Source organism: Chiloscyllium punctatum, chromosome 33 (genome assembly GCF_047496795.1).
Source record: "Chiloscyllium punctatum isolate Juve2018m chromosome 33, sChiPun1.3, whole genome shotgun sequence".
Taxonomy (NCBI): Eukaryota; Metazoa; Chordata; class Chondrichthyes; order Orectolobiformes; family Hemiscylliidae; genus Chiloscyllium; species Chiloscyllium punctatum.
This window is the reverse complement of record NC_092771.1, coordinates 30,850,839-30,872,592: the sequence shown is the minus strand read 5'-3', so window position 1 is coordinate 30,872,592 and position 21,754 is coordinate 30,850,839. Positions and strand designations below refer to the sequence as shown.

The following is a 21,754-nucleotide window of genomic DNA, read 5'->3' as shown; positions in this document are numbered from 1 at the left end:
AAAATGACAAAATCTGCATTTAAAGACATTGGTGAAATAAATAAGTATTGAATTGGAATCTAGAGAGCACTTCTTTTATTCTTTAAAATAGCGTCCATCTGCATGCAGATGAAACTCAGTGCAGCACTCCCTCAGTGCCAAATGTCAGACAGTGCGACACTCCCTCGGGACCAACCAGACAGCATGGCACACCCTCAGCACAGATCATCAGACAGTGCAGCACTCCCTCAGTGCTGACCATCAGACAGTGCGGCACTCCCTCAGCATCGACCATCAGACAGCGCGGCACTTCCTCAGCACCGACGATCAGACACAGTGCGGCACCCCCTCAGCACTGACAGTCAGAGAGCTCGGCACTCCTTCAGTGTTGACCGTCAGACAGCGCAGCATCCCCTCAGCACCGACCGTCATTCAGTGCGGCACCCCCTCGGCTCAGACCGTCAAACAGCATGGCACTCCCTCAGTGCTGACCACCAGACAGCACGGCACCCCACAAGATCATAAGTAGGAACAGGAATAGGCCATTTGACCCTTGAGCCTGCTCCATTATTTAATAGGATCACGGCAGATCTGATATTCCTCATATCCGCCTTCCTACCCTTTCCTTGTAACCTTCGATTTCTCAACTGATCAACAAACTATGTATCTCAGCCTTAAACATATCCCCACAGTTTTCTGTGGCAAGGAGTTCCAAAGATCCACAATCTTCATAAGAAATCCCTCCTCAACTGATTCTTAAATTGGTGTCCCTTCATTCTGCTCTCTGGTTTTAGAGAAACATCCTGTCAAGCCCTTTAAGAATTCCATATATTTGAATGAAATCACCTCATTGGATTCCAGAGAATGTTCAAAAGTCCAGTGAGCAGAGTCCCAACCTGTTCAACCTTTGCTCATAAGACATACTGGGAATCTTCTGAGTGAACGTTTTCTGAACTGCCTTCAAAGAAATATTATCTTTCCTTAAATAGAAGAACCAAAACTACTCACAGGACTCCAGGTGTGGTCTCACTAGCACCTTGTATAGTTGCAGTAAGGCTTCCCTACTTTTATACTCCAATGCCCTTGAAATGAGGACCAACAGTCTACCAGCCTTTCTGATTACCTGCTGTACTAGCTTTCCGTGCTTTCTGCACAAGTACTCAAGTGCCTTTGTGTTGCAGCTTTCATTCATTTAAATAATACTGTTCTCCCTTCTAAAATGAACAACTTCACACTTTCCCTACGGTATACTCTATTTGCCAACTTTTTGCCCACTTACTTAACCTAACAATATCTCTCTAAACTATTTGTATCCCTCTCACAACCTGCCTTTCCACCTTTTATTTTAGTCCTGAATAATGCTCCTTTGTCTGGCAGCTGACATGAATAAGTTGAGGCAATCTTAAATTATGAAACAGAAACAGAAACAGAAATTGTTCGAGAAACTCAGCAGGTCTGGCAATGTCTGTGGAGAGAAAGCAGAGTTAATGTTTTGTCACCCCATGATAAAGTTGTCCCTTCTTTGTCACTAAACCGACAGGATTAGAAATACCCCAGATCAGCTGCTATAAGAACTACAAAACAAGATATTGGATGAAAGAGAAAAGGATGTGGATTACAAGAGTGGGGGATATCATAGAGATAGGGTGAAGCAAGGGATTGGAGAAAATGGACAATGATCTTCAGATGGGGAATTACTAATGGAAGGTGTGCAGAGACCTTTTGTGAGATTGTGATATCTGACTGAACTGTGTGGAGATATCAGCAGGAAATATAAAGAAATCAAGCTTCACCGTGAGCTGATGTGACAGAGAAGGGGGCGAAAACGTTCACTTTGGACTAACCGAAAGGTGCAGTTCCCCAAAGAGGTGAAGAAATCTTGTCAAAGTTTTAATTCTTTCCTAACAGAAATAAGAGGAAAATGTAAGCCACAACCAAAAAATTTCAGGAAACAGACTTGCTGTAGACAAGATATAGCATTCTAAATGTACTTACTGAAGTTTCACCTGTCTTGAGATAATCTTTTTTAAGGAAGGAACGAGTCAAATGATTACAAAATGACACAATCCGATACGTTAGCTAAAAAGAAAAGGGAGATTTATGAATTACAAAGGAAGTTCGAAGAAACGGTTTAGCACAAAACAGCAGAAACAACTATTTTAGTACCATTGCGGAGATTGGATTTCACTTACTTTCCATTTCCTCCTGATATATAACTTCCTGAAATTTTCCAAATTAACCACAGATTCCCTTCTCACGAGTGCTTGACATTTATTCAATGGCTGAAAGGAAAAGAATTGAAAACAGTGACTGAAGAATCCAGATATTAAAATACATGCCAGCTACAGTTCACCAGGCAGCATCTGACAGGATTCCAGAAAATGAAATTACACTTGCTGGACAGAACATTGAGGTTTCAAAGTGAATCGACAAAGTTTAAATTCTATATCTACGGACTGGGTTTTATTGCTACCAGTCAGAACCTGTCTCCGTTGGTGCTACTTTTTTAAAAAATCACGCTTGGCCAGCATTTATTGCCCATCCCTAATTGACCAGAGGACAGTTAAGAGTCAACCACATTGCTGAGAGTCTGGAGTGACATGTAGGCCAGGCCAGGTAAGGATGGCAGTTTCCTGTTCAAATGGGCATTAGTGAACCAGATGGGGTTTTCCAATAATCAAAAACAGTTTCATAATTATCATTAGACCCTTAATTCCAGATTTAAATACAGCGTGATGACACGGATTCAGCATCTTGCTGTATGCAATTGTGTGCAGAGGGAAAAGCCAGTAAGAGACCAGTTGTGAACAGTCTGGTCATACTGGAGCTCCACTTGGGAGAGTACCAGACAAGTGGGACCAATTCATATTATTTGCCAGGTTCATAGGATTTTCCTTCTGGGATGGAAGGCGAGCAGGCACCAAAATCAGGAGCCTGTCCACCAGTTTTGAAAAAAAAACAGTGGACCATCTAGGCTTCTTATAGACACATTTGACTGCATTGCCCACTCGATCCTCAGCATTTTGCCACAGGACAAACATCCAGACTGATATTCAACAAGTTTGAGGAGGCAGCATGGGGTGACACAAAGACCCACAAACCAGATCATGGTGGCATGAGGGACCATAATGTATTGGCAAAGGTGGCGGCATTCGATTGTTCCATAGGTCAAGGGTTGGAAATCTATGGAATTCCTTGCCCAATGAAGTAGTTGGCGCTACTTCAGTAAATGTTTTGAAAACAAAGATAGATTTTTTTTGAACAACAAAGGAACAACAAAAGGATATGGTGAGAGTGTGTGTAAGTGAAGCCAAGGCCATGAAAAGATCAGCCATGATCTTATTGAATGGTGAGCAGGCTCAAAGGGCCAGATGGCCTACTCCTGCTCCTGGTTCTTATGTAGATGTTATTTCTTCACTGTTTTTAGGTTAACATGAGAAATAAGCAGAGAGTGAAAGGGCAGGATGAAATATAGGGTGAAAGGGCAGTATCAAACAGCATGTACCATTGACCATTCACAGCCAGAGGCATGCTGATTGGGATCAATGAGGCTTGCAATTATCCAAAAAGTACATCCACCTCAAATATGATTATGACATTGAAAATTGTTTAATACATAATCCCAATTGTGTTCAGAGTTACATCAATTTAAGATCATCAGTTGGACTGGCTGTGTGATGTACTTGCATGTACTAGAAGCTATGTATTGAAATACTCGGTCTGTTCTATACATGCAAGAAGAATTGGTAAAACACATTGCACATTCTTAATTTAAAAAAGTATCATGCAGACAGCCAATTGTCTGCTACATCTCCTTGGCAACATCAATCAAAATCAACCTGCCTGCTCTGAGAATTAAGATTGACAGTTAACTGCTTTTCCTGCATTTCCAATATCAATGATGGCCCCAACCAATCTGCACCCTCTTCTCATGTTCTGTAAATTGATGTTTCTTTGCTCAAGTCTGGTCCTTTTATCCCAGTCATGGTAAGCACAAAAGTAAAAAAGATCTTTCCTTCTTTCTCCTTTTAGAAGTGTTAAAACACTAAGTAGGAGGAATAAATAGATCATTCTCACATAGGCAGGTTGTGACCATTGGGGTACAACAAGGTCCACTGCTTGGCCTCAGCTTTTTACAATCTTTATCAATGATTTTGATGTAGGGACAAATTATAATATTTCCAACTTTGCAGATGATTAAAACTTGGTGAGAATGAATGTAGGGAGAACGACAAAAGGCTTCAAGGGAGTTTAGATACAGAATATAATGTGGATAAGTGTGAGACAGGAGAAATGAAGGTGCAGATTATTTCTTGAATGGAGTGAGATTTGAAGTGTTGGTGTCTAATGTTCCTGGATGTCCTTGTTCAGAAGTTACTGAAAGCTACAGACAGGTTCAGCAAGCCGTTCAGAAGACATATTAGCCTTTACCAGAAGACGATTTATTTATAGGAGCTAAGAGGTCTTGCTTCAATTGTATAGAACACTGCTGAGATTTGCCTGGAGTATTATGTGCAGTTCTGATCTCCTTGCTGAAAGGATATGTACTTGCCACATTGTGAGTGCAGCTCAGGTTGGCCATATTGATTCCTGGGATGGTGGGAATTTCCTGAGGAGCGATTGAGGAGACTGAGCCATGAGTTTAGAAGAATGAGTGTGATCTCATTGAAATCTACAAAGGTCTTTCAGGAATAAGAGGTTGTCCATTGCTGGGGGCTCTCAAAGTGAAGGACACAGTCTCAGAAAGAAGAGCAAATTATTTACGACTGACATGATAAGGAGTTTCTTCACTCAGGAAGAGGTAAATCTTTGGAATTCTCTATGTAGAAGCTCAGTACTTGGACAGGTTCAGGACAGACAGGTTTCTAGTTACATCAAGATTTTAGTATAATGTGGAAATATGAGGGAGTTGGTTGGTCTTGATCTGGAATTGTACAGCAAGCTCAAGGGCTGAATGATCTCCTCCCACTCTTACTTTCCCAGAAGACAGTGGTCAGGCAGTTTCTTGAACTGCTGCAGTCTATGTGCTAAAGGAACCATAGATTGTTTGGGGTGGAGTTGCAGTATTTTGATGCAGGGAAGAAGAAACGCTGATATAGTTTCATGTTCAAAGATATGCCAGACTGCTTTGTTTTGGATGGTATTGAGCTTCGAGTGCTGTTGGAGTTGCACTCATCTAGAGAAGTAGGGAGTATTCCAACATAAAAGATAGGTAGGTGTATACTGGTCATGTGATTGGACTAGTAATCCACAAATTCAGGCCAATGTTCCAGGTACATGAGTTTGAATCTCATTGTGGCAGATAATGAAACTTAAATTCAATACAATCTGGGATAAACAGATCACCACAAAACTGCTGCTGATCCTCCTTTAGGAAAGGAAATCTGCTGTCCTTATCTAGTCTGGCCTACATATGACTCCAGACACATAGCAATGTGGTTAACTCTTAAGAGCCTCTGGGCAAATGGGGATGGGGAACAACGCTGGCCTAGACTACAACAGCCACATCCTGTTATTGGATTTACAAAAACACTCCTGGCTTGTGCCTTATGGATGCTTGGGATACGCTTTGGGAAGTATATCATCAATGGTAACCTCGGTATTGACACTGAGGGATTCAGCAATGCCATTGAATTTCAAGAGGCAGTGGTCATCAATCCAAGTACTTGTATATTGTTCACATCATACTATATTTGGACATGGACTACACCAGTAATAAATGGTACTGAACATTGCACAATCATTGATGGGCATCTCCATTTCTGACCGAATGATGGATGAAGCAACTAAAGATGTTTGGCCTAGTATCCTACCATGAGGAATTGCTGAAATGTCAGGTATGACATGATTGTCCTTCAACAACCACAACTATCTTCTGGATGTAGGTTTGCTTGCTGAGCTGGAAGGTTCATTTTCAGACGTTTCATCACCATACTAGGTAACATCTTCAGTGAGCCTCCGAATGAAGCACTGGTAGTCTGCTTTCTATTTATATGTTTAAATTTCCTAGGGTTGGTGATGTTATTTCATAGAGTGATGTCATTTTCTGATTTTTTTTCCTGATTGGTAAATGGGATCCAAGTAAAGTGTTTGATGATAGAGTTCTAGTTGGAATGCCTGCTTCTGGGAATTCTCATGCATGGCTTGTCTGAGAATGGATGTGTTGTCCCAGTCGAAGTGGTGCCCTTCCTCATCCTAGGTCAAGCCAAACAGAGACATGCACGAGAATTCCTAGAAGTATGGCATTCCAACCAGAACTCTATCAACAAACACTTGACTTGGATCTCATTTACCACCCAGAGAGAAAAAAACAGGAAATGACGTAACCATAGGAAATGATGTCACCACAGGAAATGATATCACCAACTCTAGGAAACTCAAACATATAAATTGAAAGCGGCCTACACCACCAGTGCTTCATTTGGAGGCTCATTGAAGATATTACCTATTAGGGTGACAAAACATCTGAAAATGAACTTGTCAGCACAGCGAGCAAACCTACATCCAGACCCTCAACCTAAGCTACATATCTTCTCAGAACTCGCTAACAACTATCTTCCTTTCAGCTCTTTTATATATATTTGGACCAAGTTTATATCAAGTAAAGCATGACTCTTGGACTCTGGGTAGAGCAAGTCAAACAGCTGACACTTTCTGTCTATGTCTGTGAAATAGTAATAAAAACTCCAGGAGCTGTACAACAAGCCCACAGGTAAGTGAAAGAAAGTTAGCTGCCAGACAAGGGAAAATTTAGATTCCAACTGGGCTGTCTGGAAATTTCTACCATGCAAATCAGACATGAAAAGGGCTGAAATTACAGCCAACAAAGTTCACAGATGATTGCTTACACCTGCCCAAACTACATTCCATTATGCAGAGAGATCAAAATTCATGTAAGTGTCACAATATGGGGGAAAGGATTACTTTTCTCCCACCGTTTATTCTGCTGTTCAATCAGACTTTGGGCAGAATCTAGTGAATATAGTCCCTGCCGGAAGGAAAATTTCTGGTCACGAACCCAACTGGTTAATTTTATCTTAAATTGTGGGATGTGGTTGTTGCTGGTGGGCCAGCACTTACTGCATATCGCTCTTAAAATGGTGGGGGTGAGCTGCCTTCTTGAGCCACTGCAGTCCATGTGTTGTAGATGGACCCACAATCTGGTCAGGGAGAGAATTCCAAGATTTTGACCCAACTTCACTGAACTTATTACTCTTTTCCAGACGAATGTAATTCATCAGTCAGCCTCACAATTCTCCAATCTGTCCAGAACAATTGGGTTGGGTGACAAACAAACAGTGGAGGATCTCCATTGAAAGGGACTCTGGCAGGTGATTGTAGCATGAAATTCAGTGTGAAGAAGCAATCACCCACAGTCTATTTGCACACTGTCCACTCTTGCCTATGGCTGCATAGTGGGAGCATATTGCACCTCCCCCTGAGAAGTGAAAGCAACTTCAGCCTAACCTAATGTAAACATTACAGAGAAGGTTCTCAGTTAATAAAAGGTGATATCACCTTGATGAGGTGCAACTGCAGCCTGTGACTCATCCATCTTGGCAAAGGAGGAATCCAAGATAAAAAGCCTTTCAATTTAATTATCCCAATTTTTTTCTCTACCATACCTCAGGATTTTCCATGGAATTTACCTTGGAGGAAACCACAAGAGAACGAAGTGACATTGGACCTATAAAACTGTCAAAATTACAAGAAATCTGAGGATTGGGAGGTTTGTGGAATACAAGAAAGGAGGATGAAGAAATCAATGAGGAAAATGAGAACAGAATTGGAATACACAATCTCGCAAAAACTTATAAACAGGAAGTAAAAACTTCTGTCAATATGTAAAAATAAAATATTTAGGCCACTGTTGGAATATCGCATGCAATTCTGGTCTCCTTCCTATCGGAAAGATGTTGTGAAGCTTGAAAGGGTTCAGAAAAGATTTACAAGGATGTTGCCAGGGTTGGAGGATCTGAGCTATAGGGAGAGGCTGAACAGGGTGGGGCTGATTTCCCTGGAGCATCGGAGGCTGAGGGGTGACCTTATAGAGGTTTACAAAATTATGAGGGGCATGGATAGGGCTAATAGGCGAAGACTTTTCCCTGAAGTCGGGGAGTCCAAGACTAGAGGGCATAGGTTGAGGGTGAGAGGGGAAAGATATAAGAGACCTAAGGGGCAACTTTTTCATGCAGAGGGTGGTACATGTATGGAATGAGCTGCCAGAGGAAGTGGTGGAGGCTGGTACAATTGCAACATTTGAGAGGCATTTGGATGGGTATATGAATAGGAAGGGTTTGGAGGGATATGGGCCGGATGTTGGCAGGTGGGACTAGATTGGGTTGGGATATCTGGTCGGCATGGATGGGTTGGACTGAAGAGCCTGTTTCCATGCTGTACATCTCTATGGCTCTACGACTAATTAAAACGAATGTGGGCCCATTACAAATAGGGTCAGAAGAATTTATGATGGAGAATAGAGGAATGACATAGAACATAGAACATAGAACATAGAACAATACAGCGCAGTACAGGCCCTTCGGCCCTCGATGTTGCGCCGATCAAAGCCCACCTAACCTACACTAACCCACTATCCTCCATATACCTATCCAATGCCCGCTTAAATACCCATAAAGAGGGAGAGTCCACTACTGCTACTGGCAGGGCATTCCATGATCTTACGACTCGCTGAGTGAAGAACCTACCCCTAACATCAGTCCTATATCTACCCCCCCTTAATTTAAAGCTATGCCCCCTTGTAATAGCTGACTCCATACGCGGAAAAAGGTTCTCACTGTCAACCCTATCTAACCCCCTAATCATCTTGTACACCTCTATCAAATCACCCCTAAACCTTCTTTTCTCCAAAGAAAACAACCCCAAGTGCCTCAGCCTTTCCTCATAGGATCTTCCTACCATACCAGGCAACATCCTGGTAAACTTCCTCTGCACCCGTTCCAGTGCCTCCACATCCTTCCTATAGTATGGCGACCAAAACTGCACACAATATTCCAGAAGCGGCCGCACCAGAGTCTTATATAACTGCAGCATGACCTCAGGACTCCGGAACTCAATTCCTCTACCAATAAAAGCCAGTACGCCATATGCCTTCTTCACTGCACTATTTACCTGGGTGGCAACTTTCAGAGATCTGTGTACATGGACACCAAGATCCCTCTGCTCTTCCACACTACCAAGTAGTCTACCATTAGCCCAGTAATCCATCTTTTTATTACTCTTACCAAAGTGAATCACTTCACACTTAGCTACATTGAACTCCATTTGCCACCTTTCTGCCCAGCTCTGCAGCTTCTCTATATCCCGCTGTAACCTGCCATATCCTTCCTCACTGTCTACAACTCCTCCGACTTTCGTATCATCCGCAAACTTGCTCACCCAACCTTCTAACCCTTCCTCCAGGTCATTTATAAAAATGACAAACAGCAATGTCATTTGACAGAGATCAAAGTGATTGCCTTGTGTCGGTTTTCATGGAGAAAGATACCAGAAATTTCCCAGTATTACAGATTCAAGTTTCTGGGGAGATTGAGGAGTTAAACAAAATTAGGATCAGTAGGAAGATTGTACTGAAGAAATTAATGGTGTTGAACGATGATAAATCTCCAGGATCTGACGATCTACATCCCAGAGAATTGGAGGTGGTGGCTATAGAGACTGTTGATGCATTGGTAATTATCTTCCAAAATTCTATAACATTCTGAAATTATTCCTTTGGATTAGTAGATACCTGACATCGTCACACTATTTAAGTAGAGAAATGAACTTAGGGATCAGCCTTACATCAGCATGAGGGATAATTCTAGAATTTATTATAAAGGATGGGAGAAAGGCACCTGGTTGGTAATGATCAAATTGGGAAAACCATTGATTTGTGAATGGGAAATCATGCTTAACAAACACCTTGGAGTTTTTTTTTAAAGTTACTAATAAAGTTGATAAAGGATAGCTGATGGCTTTCCACTGGAAGCTGGTTATAAATGTTTTAAAGCATATGGGATAGGAGATAATGTTCTGGCATTGATAAATAATTGGCTAACAGACAGAAAACAGACAGTAGAAATAAATGATTTCTCTTGAATTGACACGCTAAGACTAGTGGAGTATCACAAGGATCAGTACTTGGGCCCCTAGCTATTCACCAAGTGGAATGTGTGTTCTGAGGAAGATATCAAGTAGCTTAAAAAGAATTTGGACAGATTTGGTGATTGGGCAAGAAAATGGCAGATGGAATATAATGGGAAAAAATATTAGGTTATCCACTTTAGTAGGAAAAACACATGTGCAGACTACATAGATTCATAGAGATGCCCAACTCATCCATGCTATCCAGATATCCTAAACTAATCTAGTCCCATTTGCCAGCACTTGGCCCATATCCCTCTCAACCCTTCCTATTCATATACCCATCCAGATGCCTTTTAAATTATGTAACTGTGTCAGCCTACACCACCTCCTCTGACAGTTCATTCCAAACACAGACCACTTGCACGGTGGTACAGTGGTTAGCACTGCTGCCTCACAGCGCCAGAGACCCGGGTTCAACTCCCACCTCAGGCGACTGACTGTGTGGAGTTTGCACGTTCTCCCCGTGTCTGCGTGGGTTTCCTCTGGGTGCTCCGGTTTCCTCCCACAGTCCAAAGATGTGCAGGTTAGGTGAATTGGCCATGCTAAATTGCCCGTAGTGTTAGGTAAAGGGGTAAATGTAGGGGAATGGGTGGGTTGCGCTTCGGTGATTCGGTGTGGACTTGTTGGGCCGAAGGGCCTGTTTCCACACTGTAAGTAATCTAATCTAAACTGCATGACAAAGTTCCCCTTAGGCCCCTTTTAAATCTTTCTTCTCTCACCTTAAACCTATGCCCTTTAGTTCTGGACTCCCCCACCCCAGGGAAAGACCTTGTCTATTTACCATACTCATGCTCCTCATGAGTCTATAAATCTCTAAGGTCACCCCTCAGCCTCTGATGCTCCAGGGAAAACAGCCCAGTCTGTTCAACCTCTCCCTGTAGATCAAACCATCCTACCCTGGCAACATCCTTGTAAATCTTTTCTGAATCCTTTTCAGTTTCACAACATCCTTCCTATAGAAGGGAGACCAGAATTACACACAGTATTCCAAAAGTGGCCTAACCAATGTCCTGCATTTCTTCAATTCTAGACTGTAATGTTAAGATTTACAAAGTTATCTAGGTGTCCTTGTTGACTAAAGCCTAACATGCAGTGCAGCAAAGTATTAGGAATGCTAATGGAATATTAGCCTCAATTGCATGGGGATTTCAGTACAGGAGAAGTAAATTCTTTCTTCTTTTGAATTGGAGCATGTTTAGACCATACCTGGCATACCTGGTTTTGGTCTCCTTATCTCAGAACAGATATAATTGCCTTAGAGGGAATGTCGCAAATGTTCACCAGCCTTGTTCCTGGGATGATGGGACTGTCCTGTGATGAAAATTTGGGCAAACTGGGCCTGTATTCTCACAGATTTGAAGAACGAGAAGTGATCAGATTGAAACTTCAAATACTTAAAAGGGATAGACAGGGCAGATGTAGCTGTTTCCCTGGTTAAGAAGTTTAAAACCAGCCGCACAATTTTTAAACAAGAGAATTGCCATGCGGTTAGGAGATAAGGAGAAATTTATTTTTGAGGGTGGTGACCTTTTGGAACTCCCCAGCACAGAAAGCTGTGGAAGCTCAGTGTTTGAGTGTGTTTAAGATAGAGATTGATAGATTTCTGATTACCAATGGTGCAGAGCGTTCTGGAGATAGGATGAGTGAAAGGCATTGAAGCGTTCAACCAGCGTATTGAATGGTGTGGCAGGATTTGAAGCCACTTTAATTTCAGAGATTTAAGTTCCCCTCTTGAACCATCATTCACTAAAATTCTGCTGATTGCTATATGATCAGCTTTACCCTGGTACAATATCACTGCTTCCTTTCTAAAAATCCAGTTCACCAATTGGGAAAAAAATAAATCAGTGCTTGATTGGCTTAACCTCATTTTTACTTTATTATTTCTGCTGTAAAGGTTCCTGTGGGTTGTTGAATGTAATCAGTGGTTGGAATTGTTTCAGGAAAGTTAATAGGCCATGCAGACAAAGGTGTGGCAGTAACACGCAACACCCTTACTTCCCTATGGCATTACCTCTCCACAGAGCAACCTGCTTAAAAGTAGTGACATAAATATGTGGCACACATGCATTTAGTTTTTGTGCATGAGTCTTGCTGAATCTGGATACTCTGAAATTCACCGTCTTAAATGTAGACATTTATAATGTAGAACCATTTCTCAACTCTAAATGAACAAGCTGAGACAATCCAAGCTATCTAGTTCCTGCCCCATAAGCAGTTGGAGAGCCACACTTCATTGTTAATGCAAAGCAGGTGATATCAAATCAACAGCTTATTTTATACCTTGTTCGATCGCCTTTTCTTTTGACTTCAACCTGTGTGAAATTAGCTGCAAAAACCCCACTCTAACTCTAAAACCCTCTAATATCCTATCAGACCTCATCTGCAGATCACTTTTCACTGTCTTTCTGGTTTAGATATCTCACCATTTTGACAGGATGTTATTATATTGTTCTTGTCCTCATCATATTCCTTTCCTGAATGAACATGGTCATCTCACGGCAGGACACTGTTAAATAGACTTCAGTTCACAGCATTTATTATTCACTTATGATTCTGGGAGTCAGAGAGTGACTCACCCAATATGGAATACTTTCATTCTTTTGAGGTGTAAAATATAGGAAAAAGGAGGTTCTGCTAGACCTGTCGACACATCCACAGCTAGAGAAATGCATACAGTTCTAGTGTGTAACCCATTACAAGAAGAATGCTATTACACTAATGAGATTAGGAGGGTTCCAGGTTTGGGGAATTTTAGATCTGCAGAAAGATTAGATAAACTGGGATTATTTTCTTTGGAGGCTGAAGGGAAATTTCATTAAGGTGTATAAAATATTGTGGATTGCAGACAAAGTCCCATTTGCATCATAGGTCAATAATTGAAAAAACAGAATGAATAAAGCAATTAGTCAGAGGGTTGGAGGGGAGCTGAGGAAAAGTAGCAAATGCTTCTTGAAAGACAAGTTAAGACCTAATTAAATATCCAGCAATGCCTGTCTCATGCATTAGCTCTTGCTCCACACTTCTTTTGCACACCAAAAACATGCACAGCAGGCCAGGCAGCATCCGAGGAGCAGGAGAATTGGCGTTTCGGGCATAAGCCCTTCTTACGCTGCCTGGCCTGCTGTGTTTTTCCAGCACCACACTATTCAACTCTGGTCTCTAGCATCTGCAGTCCTCACTTTCTCCTTGTAGTTAGCTATACACTTTCCATTAACATCAGGCCTTTGATTGTTTTATTTTAAAGAGGGGGAAGGGAGTGAGAGAGCGAGAATTCTCTGGCTATGCTGGTATTATGAAGGCTGTCACTGTTACAGTCTCATAAGCCTTATCATGTGTCCTGCAGACCAATTGATTCTGTCAAGTCAGATTCATTTGCTATACTAAATATAGAGGTTTTTCCAAAATTAAAGCTACATGAGGGGACAGGAAACAATATTTACCTGTAATATATCAACCATTACTTTCCCGACACCCCACCACTCCCACAAACACTCAAAAGAAATTCCTCCATCAATTTCTGGGGCTGGGTGTTTCTGTTGAGTAGTAGCATTTTCCCCAATATTTCTATCCACTGAGATGGAGAACGGCGTTATTGATAGTGTCCGAAAGCACCCAAGACACGCCCTTCGTCCCAAACTGGTCCGTGCTAACCAAAATGTCCATCAACATTAACCCCATTTTCCTGCACTTGGCCCATATCCTTCTAAACCTTTCCTCACCATGTATTTGTCCAAATGCCTTTTAAATGTTGTTAATGTACCTGTCTCAACTACTTCCAATGGTAGCTTATTCCATTTGCATGCCATTCTCGGTGTAAAAATGTTGCCCCTCAGGTTCCCTTTTGATTTGGTAGCACAGTCACTGCACCAACTAAAGTCAGCAAATAATTAATGGTATGACAATCTTGCAGTTGCTGGAAGTATCTACTTTTGTCATATCTTTGATGGGATAGTGTTCAGATTGTTGGAAGCAAAATTGTTTCTACTTTCCCTATCATGTATCTGTATCAGGCAATCCCAGCAGTAGATTTAAAGTGCCACTATTCTTCTCACCAATCAGCTTTGCGGTGAGTTTCTCAGCCAAAACTCATTTGTAGGCAGTTTTGTTTCATAATCCCCACCTCTCACCAACTGGGTTGAGATTGCAGTGTACTTGAAAGTGCACAGTAAAATAGGGCTGAATCAGCACAGCTTCATCATATCTGACAAATCTATTAGAGTTATTTGAGGATGTAACAAGCAAGTTAGACAAAGGAGAGCCAGTGAATGTAATCTATTTGGATTTTCAGAAGGCCTTTAACAAGGTGCCACACAGGAGGCTGCGAAATAAGATGAGCCCATGGTATTAGGGGCATGGCACTGGCATGGATAGAGGATTGGCAGATTGACAGAAGAGTAGGAATAAAGGAGTCATTTTCAGAATGGCAAGTATTGACTAGTTGAGTTCCACAGGGGTCAGTGTTGGGACCACGACTATTTATATTATACAATAACGATCAGGACAAAGGTACTGAGGTGGGGGGGATAAGTAATGTTGAGGAAGTAGGGAACTGCAGAAGGACTTGGACAGTCTGGGACTTCAGCAAAGAAGTGGCTGATGGGATACAGTGTGGCAAAGCGTGAGGTTACACTCTTTTCTAAATGGGGAAAGGCTTTGGAAAGCTGAAGCACAAAAGGGCCTTGGGAGTCTACTTCAGGACTCTCCTAAAAGTTAACATGCTGATTCAGATGGCATGTGGGGAGGGCAGTATTCATTTCATGGAGAGGGTCAGAATATAAAACAGATATGTACTGCTGAGGCCTATAAGACTCTGGTCAGACTGTATTTGAAATATCATGAGCAGTTATGGCCCCTGTATCTCAGGGAAGGTTGTGCTGGCATTGGAGGGGGTCCAGGGGAGGTTACAAGAATGATCCCAGAGATAAAGAGCTTTTGTCAGATAAGCAGCAGTTGAGGACTCTGGGTCTGTATTCAATGGATTTTAGAAGGGTCGGGGGGCAATTTATTGAAACTTACAGAATATTCAGAGGCCTGGATTGAGTGGACATGGAGGAGATTATCCACGTGTCGGAGACACTCATTTCCGAGGCAACCCTTTAAAACTGAGACAAGGAGGGATTTCTTCAGCCAGAAAGTGGTGAATCTATGGAACTTGGTACCGCAGAAGGTTGTGGAGGCCAAAACTTTGAGTGCATTAAAGATAGAGATAGATAGGTTTGTGACGTATAAACGGATCAAAGTTACAGGGAGAAAGCAGGAGAATGGGGTTATCCCTGAAAGTTGCCACCCAGGTTGATGGGGTTATTAAGGCAGTATATGGTGTGTTAGCTTTTATTGGTAGAGGGATTGAGTTTCGGAACCAGGAGGTCATGTTGCAGCTGTACAAAACTCTGGTGTGGCCGAATTTGGAGTCTTGTGTACAGTTCTGGTCACCACATTATAGGAAGAATGTGGAAGCTTTGGAAAGGGTGCAGAGGAGATTTACTAGGACGTTGCCTGGTATGGCGGGAAGGTCTTACGAGGAAAGGATGAGGGACTTGAGGTGGATTTCATTAGAGAGAAGGTTGAGAGGTGACTTAATTGAGGCCAATATGATAATCAGATGGTTAGATAGGTTGGACAGTGAGAGCGTTTTTCCTCAGATGGTGATGGCTAGCATGAGGGGACATAACTTTAAATTGAGGGGTGATAGATGTCAGAGGTAGTTTCTTTGCTCAGTAGTAGAGGCATGGGAAATCCTGCCTGCAGCAGCAGTAGACTCACCAACTTTAAGGGCATTTAAATGGTCATTGGACAGGCATATGGATGAACATGGCATATTGTAGGATAGATAGGCTTCAGATTTGTTTCACGGGTCGGCACAACATCGAGGGCCGAAGGGCTGTACTGTGCTGTAATGTTCTACGTTCTATGAGAAACAGATCAGGCATAACCAAATGGTGGAGCAGACTCGATAAACTGAATAGTCCAATTCTACTCCTATATCAGAAGGTGTTATAGATTCTTGGTCATGTAAACGAAGACTGACAGCTTTGATTTTTAAGAAATTCATATTTTAGACTGTCGTTCCTTTCCATTCTCTTTCTTTTTAATTATTCATTCATGGGATGTGAGCGTTGCTATCTTTCTCTCTTTTATGCTTGTGTGCGTGAATGAAGTAGTGAAGCAATGCCCCTCCATTTTGATTTTGTGGTTAACGAACTCTGCTTTTGATTTCATTATGGATTTATTCCTAAGACCAAAACTTAAAAATAAGAACAGGGTTTGAGGAACAGACCTCAGCCTACTTCAGTAAGGGACAGGAATGAAAATAGAAAGGAGCAAGTCAGACATTACCTTGCTGTCTTGGATTTGAGAGAAAAAGCAATCATAATTTAAATTCACCCCCATTCCATTTGTCTGTGACAGGATAGCTGGCCAGTTATAACCAATAGGACAATGTAGTAATAAAATAGTTTACCTTGCATTTCTCTTCTTCCTTCCCAGAAATTAGATGTGAATAAATGTGCTTTATGTAGAAACATAGAAGGTAGGAGCAGGAGGAGGCCATTCAGCCCTTCAAGTGTGCTCTGCCATTCATCATGATCATGGCTGATCATCCAACTCAATAGCCTAATCTTGTTTTCTCCCTGTCACCTTTGATCCCATCCACCCCAAATGCTACATCTAGAAGCCTTTTGAATACATTAAATGTTCTGGCATCAAATACTCCCAGTGATAATGAATTCAACAGGCTCACCACTCATTGGGTGAAGGAATGTCTCATCTCCATCCTAAATGGTCCACCCCAAATCCACAGACTGTGACCCCTGGTTCTGGACACACCCACCATCAGGAACATCCTCCCTGCATCTACCCTGCCTAGTCCTGTTTGAATTTAATATGTCCCTATGAGTTTCCCCCCTCATTCGTCTGAACTCCAGTGAAAACAATCCTAAACATGTCAATCTCACCTCATACATCAGTCCTGCCATCCCTGGCATCAGCCTGAGTAGAGCATCCTTCCTCAGAAAAGGAGACCAAAACTGCACACAATATTCTAGGTACAGTCTCACCAAAGCCCTGTATAACTACAACAACACATCCCTGCTCCTGTACTCAATACCTCTTGCAATGAAGGCCAACGTACAATTTGCCTTCTAATCCACCTGCCCCACCTGCATGACTACCTTTAGCGACTGGAGGTAGGACACTCAGGACAAGGACTCACAGGTCCTACTGCACGCTTCCCCTCTCCTAATTTTCTGCTATTCAGGTAGTAATCTGCCTTCTTGTTTTTGCTTCTAAAGTATATAACCTCACATTTATCCAAATTATACTGCATCTGCCACTGATCTGTCCACTTACCCAACCTATCCAGATCATGCTGAAGAATCTCTGCATCCTCAGCACAGTTTACCCTCCCACCCAACTTGGTATCATCTGCAAACTTTAAGATGTTACATTTTGTTGCTTCATCCAAATCATTAACATATATTGTGAATAGCTGGGGTCCCAGCACCAATCCCTGCGGAACCCCACTAGTTACTGCCTACCAATTTGAAAAAGACTTTGTTCAATTGAATATAAATACATACTATACCCAAAAGGTTCAAGATTTCTCAATTGAAATATCTTCATTGGTGCTTCCCACACCCCCCAACATGTTTAATGAGCAAGCAGTTTACAGAGGCAGAACAAGAATTTCAGGTACCACATAGAATAATACAGTACAGAACAGGCCCTTCGGCCCTCAATGTTACACCGACCTGTGAACTAATCTCAGCTCATCCCCTTAGACTATCCCATCATCATCCATGTGAAACAATTGCAACTTAACTGCAGTATCTCACCCTATAGACCAAATTGGATTGTGTTTTGACTCCACATAGTGTGATCATAATCTCACCACTGCATTCAGGTTAAAAGTGATAATCAAATTTATTTACAAGATAGATAAGACATAGCGACAGAAAACACAGCAAGACACCAAGTGTCTTACAAAAGAAAATAATCATCACACAAGAGATTAAAATGATCACTCCTGGAGATTTTTCTTTAGAAACCACCACCTTTATGCAGTGAGATGTTGGATAAAATAGCCTTTACTTGACCTTCAACATTCTTCTCATTGGCAACACAACCTCAGGGTGACCATGGGATCAATCCTAATCTAAAGGAAAGCCTTAGTGCATTCTGGAGTTAACGGCTCAGAATTAGGTGAGTTCAAGGTCACAAAATGAGGAGATGTTTGTTATTCTTAAACAGGCTATCTGATACCCACGAACCTGTTGATGATTTAAACAATGCTATTCAGAGTATAATGTAATTAAATAGATGATGATATCCTTTGATACTTGCCAGAAATTGAAACCACTCAGATTTCAGATTGGCACAATTTGAAACCCACCAATAAAACAGCCAATAAACTAATCAGGATCTGAAAGCAAATTCCAAAATTGTGAGTAATCTATTGATCCAATGGTGAGTTCAAGAAAAAAAATGTTCCTGTGGAACTTACTGCTTCTTGGACCAATCAATACAAATGTCACGGATGCATTTAAAATAAAGTTAAATAAGGTGTGTAGTTCTGGAATCCACATTTATAGGAGAGATGTGTTTGCACTGGAAAGGGTGCAGAGGAGATTTACCATGATGTTGTCTGGCATTGAGTGTTTCAGTTATGAAGAGAGATTGAACAGACTGCGATTGCTTTCCTTAGAGCAGAGGAGATTGAGAGAGAACATGATGGAGACATATAAAATTATGAAGAGCATACACAGGGTATTCAAGAAGAAACCTTTCCCTTTGATGGAGGGATCAATGACCAGGAGCGTAGATTTAAGGGATGGGATAGAAGATTTAGAGGGACTGTGAGGAAAACCCTTTTCACCCAGAGGGTGGTGGGAATCAGGAATTCTCTGTCTGTAAGGGTGGTAGAGGCAGAAACCCTCATAACATTTAAGAAGTATTTAGATGTATGCCTTGACATCAAAAGGGCACAAGCTATGGGCCAAGTGCTGGAAATTGGAATGATAATAGGTGTTTGTTTTTGACTGGCACAGACTTAATGGTCAAAGAGCTTTTCCTACGCTATAGATCACTATGTCTCTATAAGACACTTGAGGGCAAGAACTAGAAGGATCTCAAAGGTTAGATAACCTAAGACAAGAGGAGGGTAATTTCAGAGCCAGTGGTCAGTAGATGTTTTTGGAAGGTTTGTGAAGGTTTGTGAGGGTTTGTGAAGGTTTGTGAGGGTTTGTGAAGGTTTGTGAGGGTTTGTGAAGGTTTGTGAAGGTTTGTGAAGGTTTGTGAGGGTTTGTGAAGGTTTGTGAGGGTTTGTGAGGGTTTGTGAGGGTTTGTGAAGGTTTGTGAGGGTTTGTGAAGGTTTGTGAGGGTTTGTGAAGGTTTGTGAGGGTTTGTGAAGGTTTGTGAAGGTTTGTGAAGGTTTGTGAGGGTTTGTGAGGGTTTGTGAAGGTTTGTGAAGGTTTGTGAGGGTTTGTGAAGGTTTGTGAAGGTTTGTGAAGGTTTGTGAGGGTTTGTGAAGGTTTGTGAAGGTTTGTGAAGGTTTGTGAAGGTTTGTGAGGGTTTGTGAAGGGTTTGTGAAGGTTTGTGAAGGTTTGTGAGGGTTTGTGAGGGTTTGTGAGGGTTTGTGAAGGTTTGTGAGGGTTTGTGAAGGTTTGTGAGGGTTTGTGAAGGTTTGTGAGGGTTTGTGAAGGTTTGTGAGGGTTTGTGAAGGTTTGTGAAGGGTTGTGAAGGTTTGTGAGGGTTTGTGAAGGTTTGTGAAGGTTTGTGAAGGTTTGTGAGGGTTTGTGAAGGGTTTGTGAGGGTTTGTGAAGGTTTGTGAGGGTTTGTGAAGGTTTGTGAGGGTTTGTGAAGGTTTGTGAAGGGTTGTGAAGGTTTGTGAGGGTTTGTGAGGGTTTGTGAAGGTTTGTGAGGGTTTGTGAAGGTTTGTGAAGGTTTGTGAAGGTTTGTGAAGGGTTGTGAAGGTTTGTGAAGGTTTGTGAAGGTTTGTGAAGGTTTGTGAGGGTTTGTGAAGGGTTTGTGAGGGTTTGTGAAGGTTTGTGAGGGTTTGTGAGGGTTTGTGAAGGGTTTGTGAGGGTTTGTGAAGGTTTGTGAGGGTTTGTGAGGGTTTGTGAGGGTTTGTGAAGGTTTGTGAGGGTTTGTGAAGGTTTGTGAGGGTTTGTGAAGGTTTGTGAAGGGTTGTGAAGGTTTGTGAGGGTTTGTGAAGGTTTGTGAAGGTTTGTGAAGGTTTGTGAGGGTTTGTGAAGGGTTTGTGAGGGTTTGTGAAGGTTTGTGAGGGTTTGTGAAGGTTTGTGAGGGTTTGTGAAGGTTTGTGAAGGGTTGTGAAGGTTTGTGAGGGTTTGTGAGGGTTTGTGAAGGTTTGTGAGGGTTTGTGAAGGTTTGTGAAGGTTTGTGAAGGTTTGTGAAGGTTTGTGAAGGTTTGTGAAGGTTTGTGAAGGTTTGTGAAGGTTTGTGAGGGTTTGTGAGGGTTTGTGAAGGTTTGTGAAGGTTTGTGAAGGTTTGTGAAGGTTTGTGAAGGTTTGTGAAGGTTTGTGAAGGTTTGTGAAGGTTTGTGAGGGTTTGTGAGGGTTTGTGAGGGTTTGTGAAGGTTTGTGAAGGTTTGTGAAGGTTTGTGAGGGTTTGTGAGGGTTTGTGAGGGTTTGTGAAGGTTTGTGAAGGTTTGTGAAGGTTTGTGAGGGTTTGTGAGGGTTTGTGAGGGTTTGTGAAGGTTTGTGAGGGTTTGTGAAGGTTTGTGAGGGTTTGTGAGGGTTTGTGAAGGTTTGTGAGGGTTTGTGAGGGTTTGTGAAGGTTTGTGAGGGTTTGTGAAGGTTTGTGAGGGTTTGTGAGGGTTTGTGAGGGTTTGTGAAGGTTTGTGAAGGTTTGTGAAGGTTTGTGAGGGTTTGTGAAGGTTTGTGAGGGTTTGTGAGGGTTTGTGAAGGTTTGTGAGGGTTTGTGAGGGTTTGTGAGGGTTTGTGAGGGTTTGTGAAGGTTTGTGAAGGTTTGTGAGGGTTTGTGAGGGTTTGTGAAGGTTTGTGAAGGTTTGTGAAGGTTTGTGAAGGTTTGTGAAGGTTTGTGAAGGTTTGTGAGGGTTTGTGAGGGTTTGTGAGGGTTTGTGAAGGTTTGTGAAGGTTTGTGAGGGTTTGTGAAGGTTTGTGAAGGTTTGTGAGGGTTTGTGAAGGTTTGTGAAGGTTTGTGAAGGTTTGTGAGGGTTTGTGAAGGTTTGTGAAGGTTTGTGAAGGTTTGTGAAGGTTTGTGAAGGTTTGTGAAGGTTTGTGAAGGTTTGTGAAGGTTTGTGAAGGTTTGTGAGGGTTTGTGAGGGTTTGTGAGGGTTTGTGAGGGTTTGTGAGGGTTTGTGAAGGTTTGTGAAGGTTTGTGAAGGTTTGTGAAGGTTTGTGAAGGTTTGTGAAGGGTTGTGAAGGGTTGTGAAGGGTTGTGAAGGGTTGTGAAGGTTTGTGAAGGGTTGTGAAGGGTTGTGAAGGGTTGTGAAGGTTTGTGAAGGTTTGTGAGGGTTTGTGAGGGTTTGTGAGGGTTTGTGAAGGTTTGTGAGGGTTTGTGAGGGTTTGTGAAGGTTTGTGAAGGTTTGTGAAGGTTTGTGAAGGTTTGTGAAGGTTTGTGAAGGTTTGTGAGGGTTTGTGAGGGTTTG

At 42.1% G+C, this 21,754-nt stretch overlaps 1 protein-coding gene across 1 annotated transcript in view; it reads right to left on the bottom strand.

Moving 5' to 3' along the window:
• dapk2b (death-associated protein kinase 2b) overlaps window positions 1–21,754 on the bottom strand; it is a 155,036-nt gene that overhangs the window by 5,528 nt on the left and 127,754 nt on the right. Inside the window, exons 10-11 of the mRNA XM_072553305.1 lie at window positions 2,172–2,261; window positions 1,975–2,058 (exon numbers count right to left, since the gene is read on the bottom strand). Of these exons, the coding sequence (XP_072409406.1) occupies window positions 1,975–2,058; window positions 2,172–2,261 (174 nt within the window). The remainder of the gene's footprint in view (window positions 1–1,974; window positions 2,059–2,171; window positions 2,262–21,754) is intronic.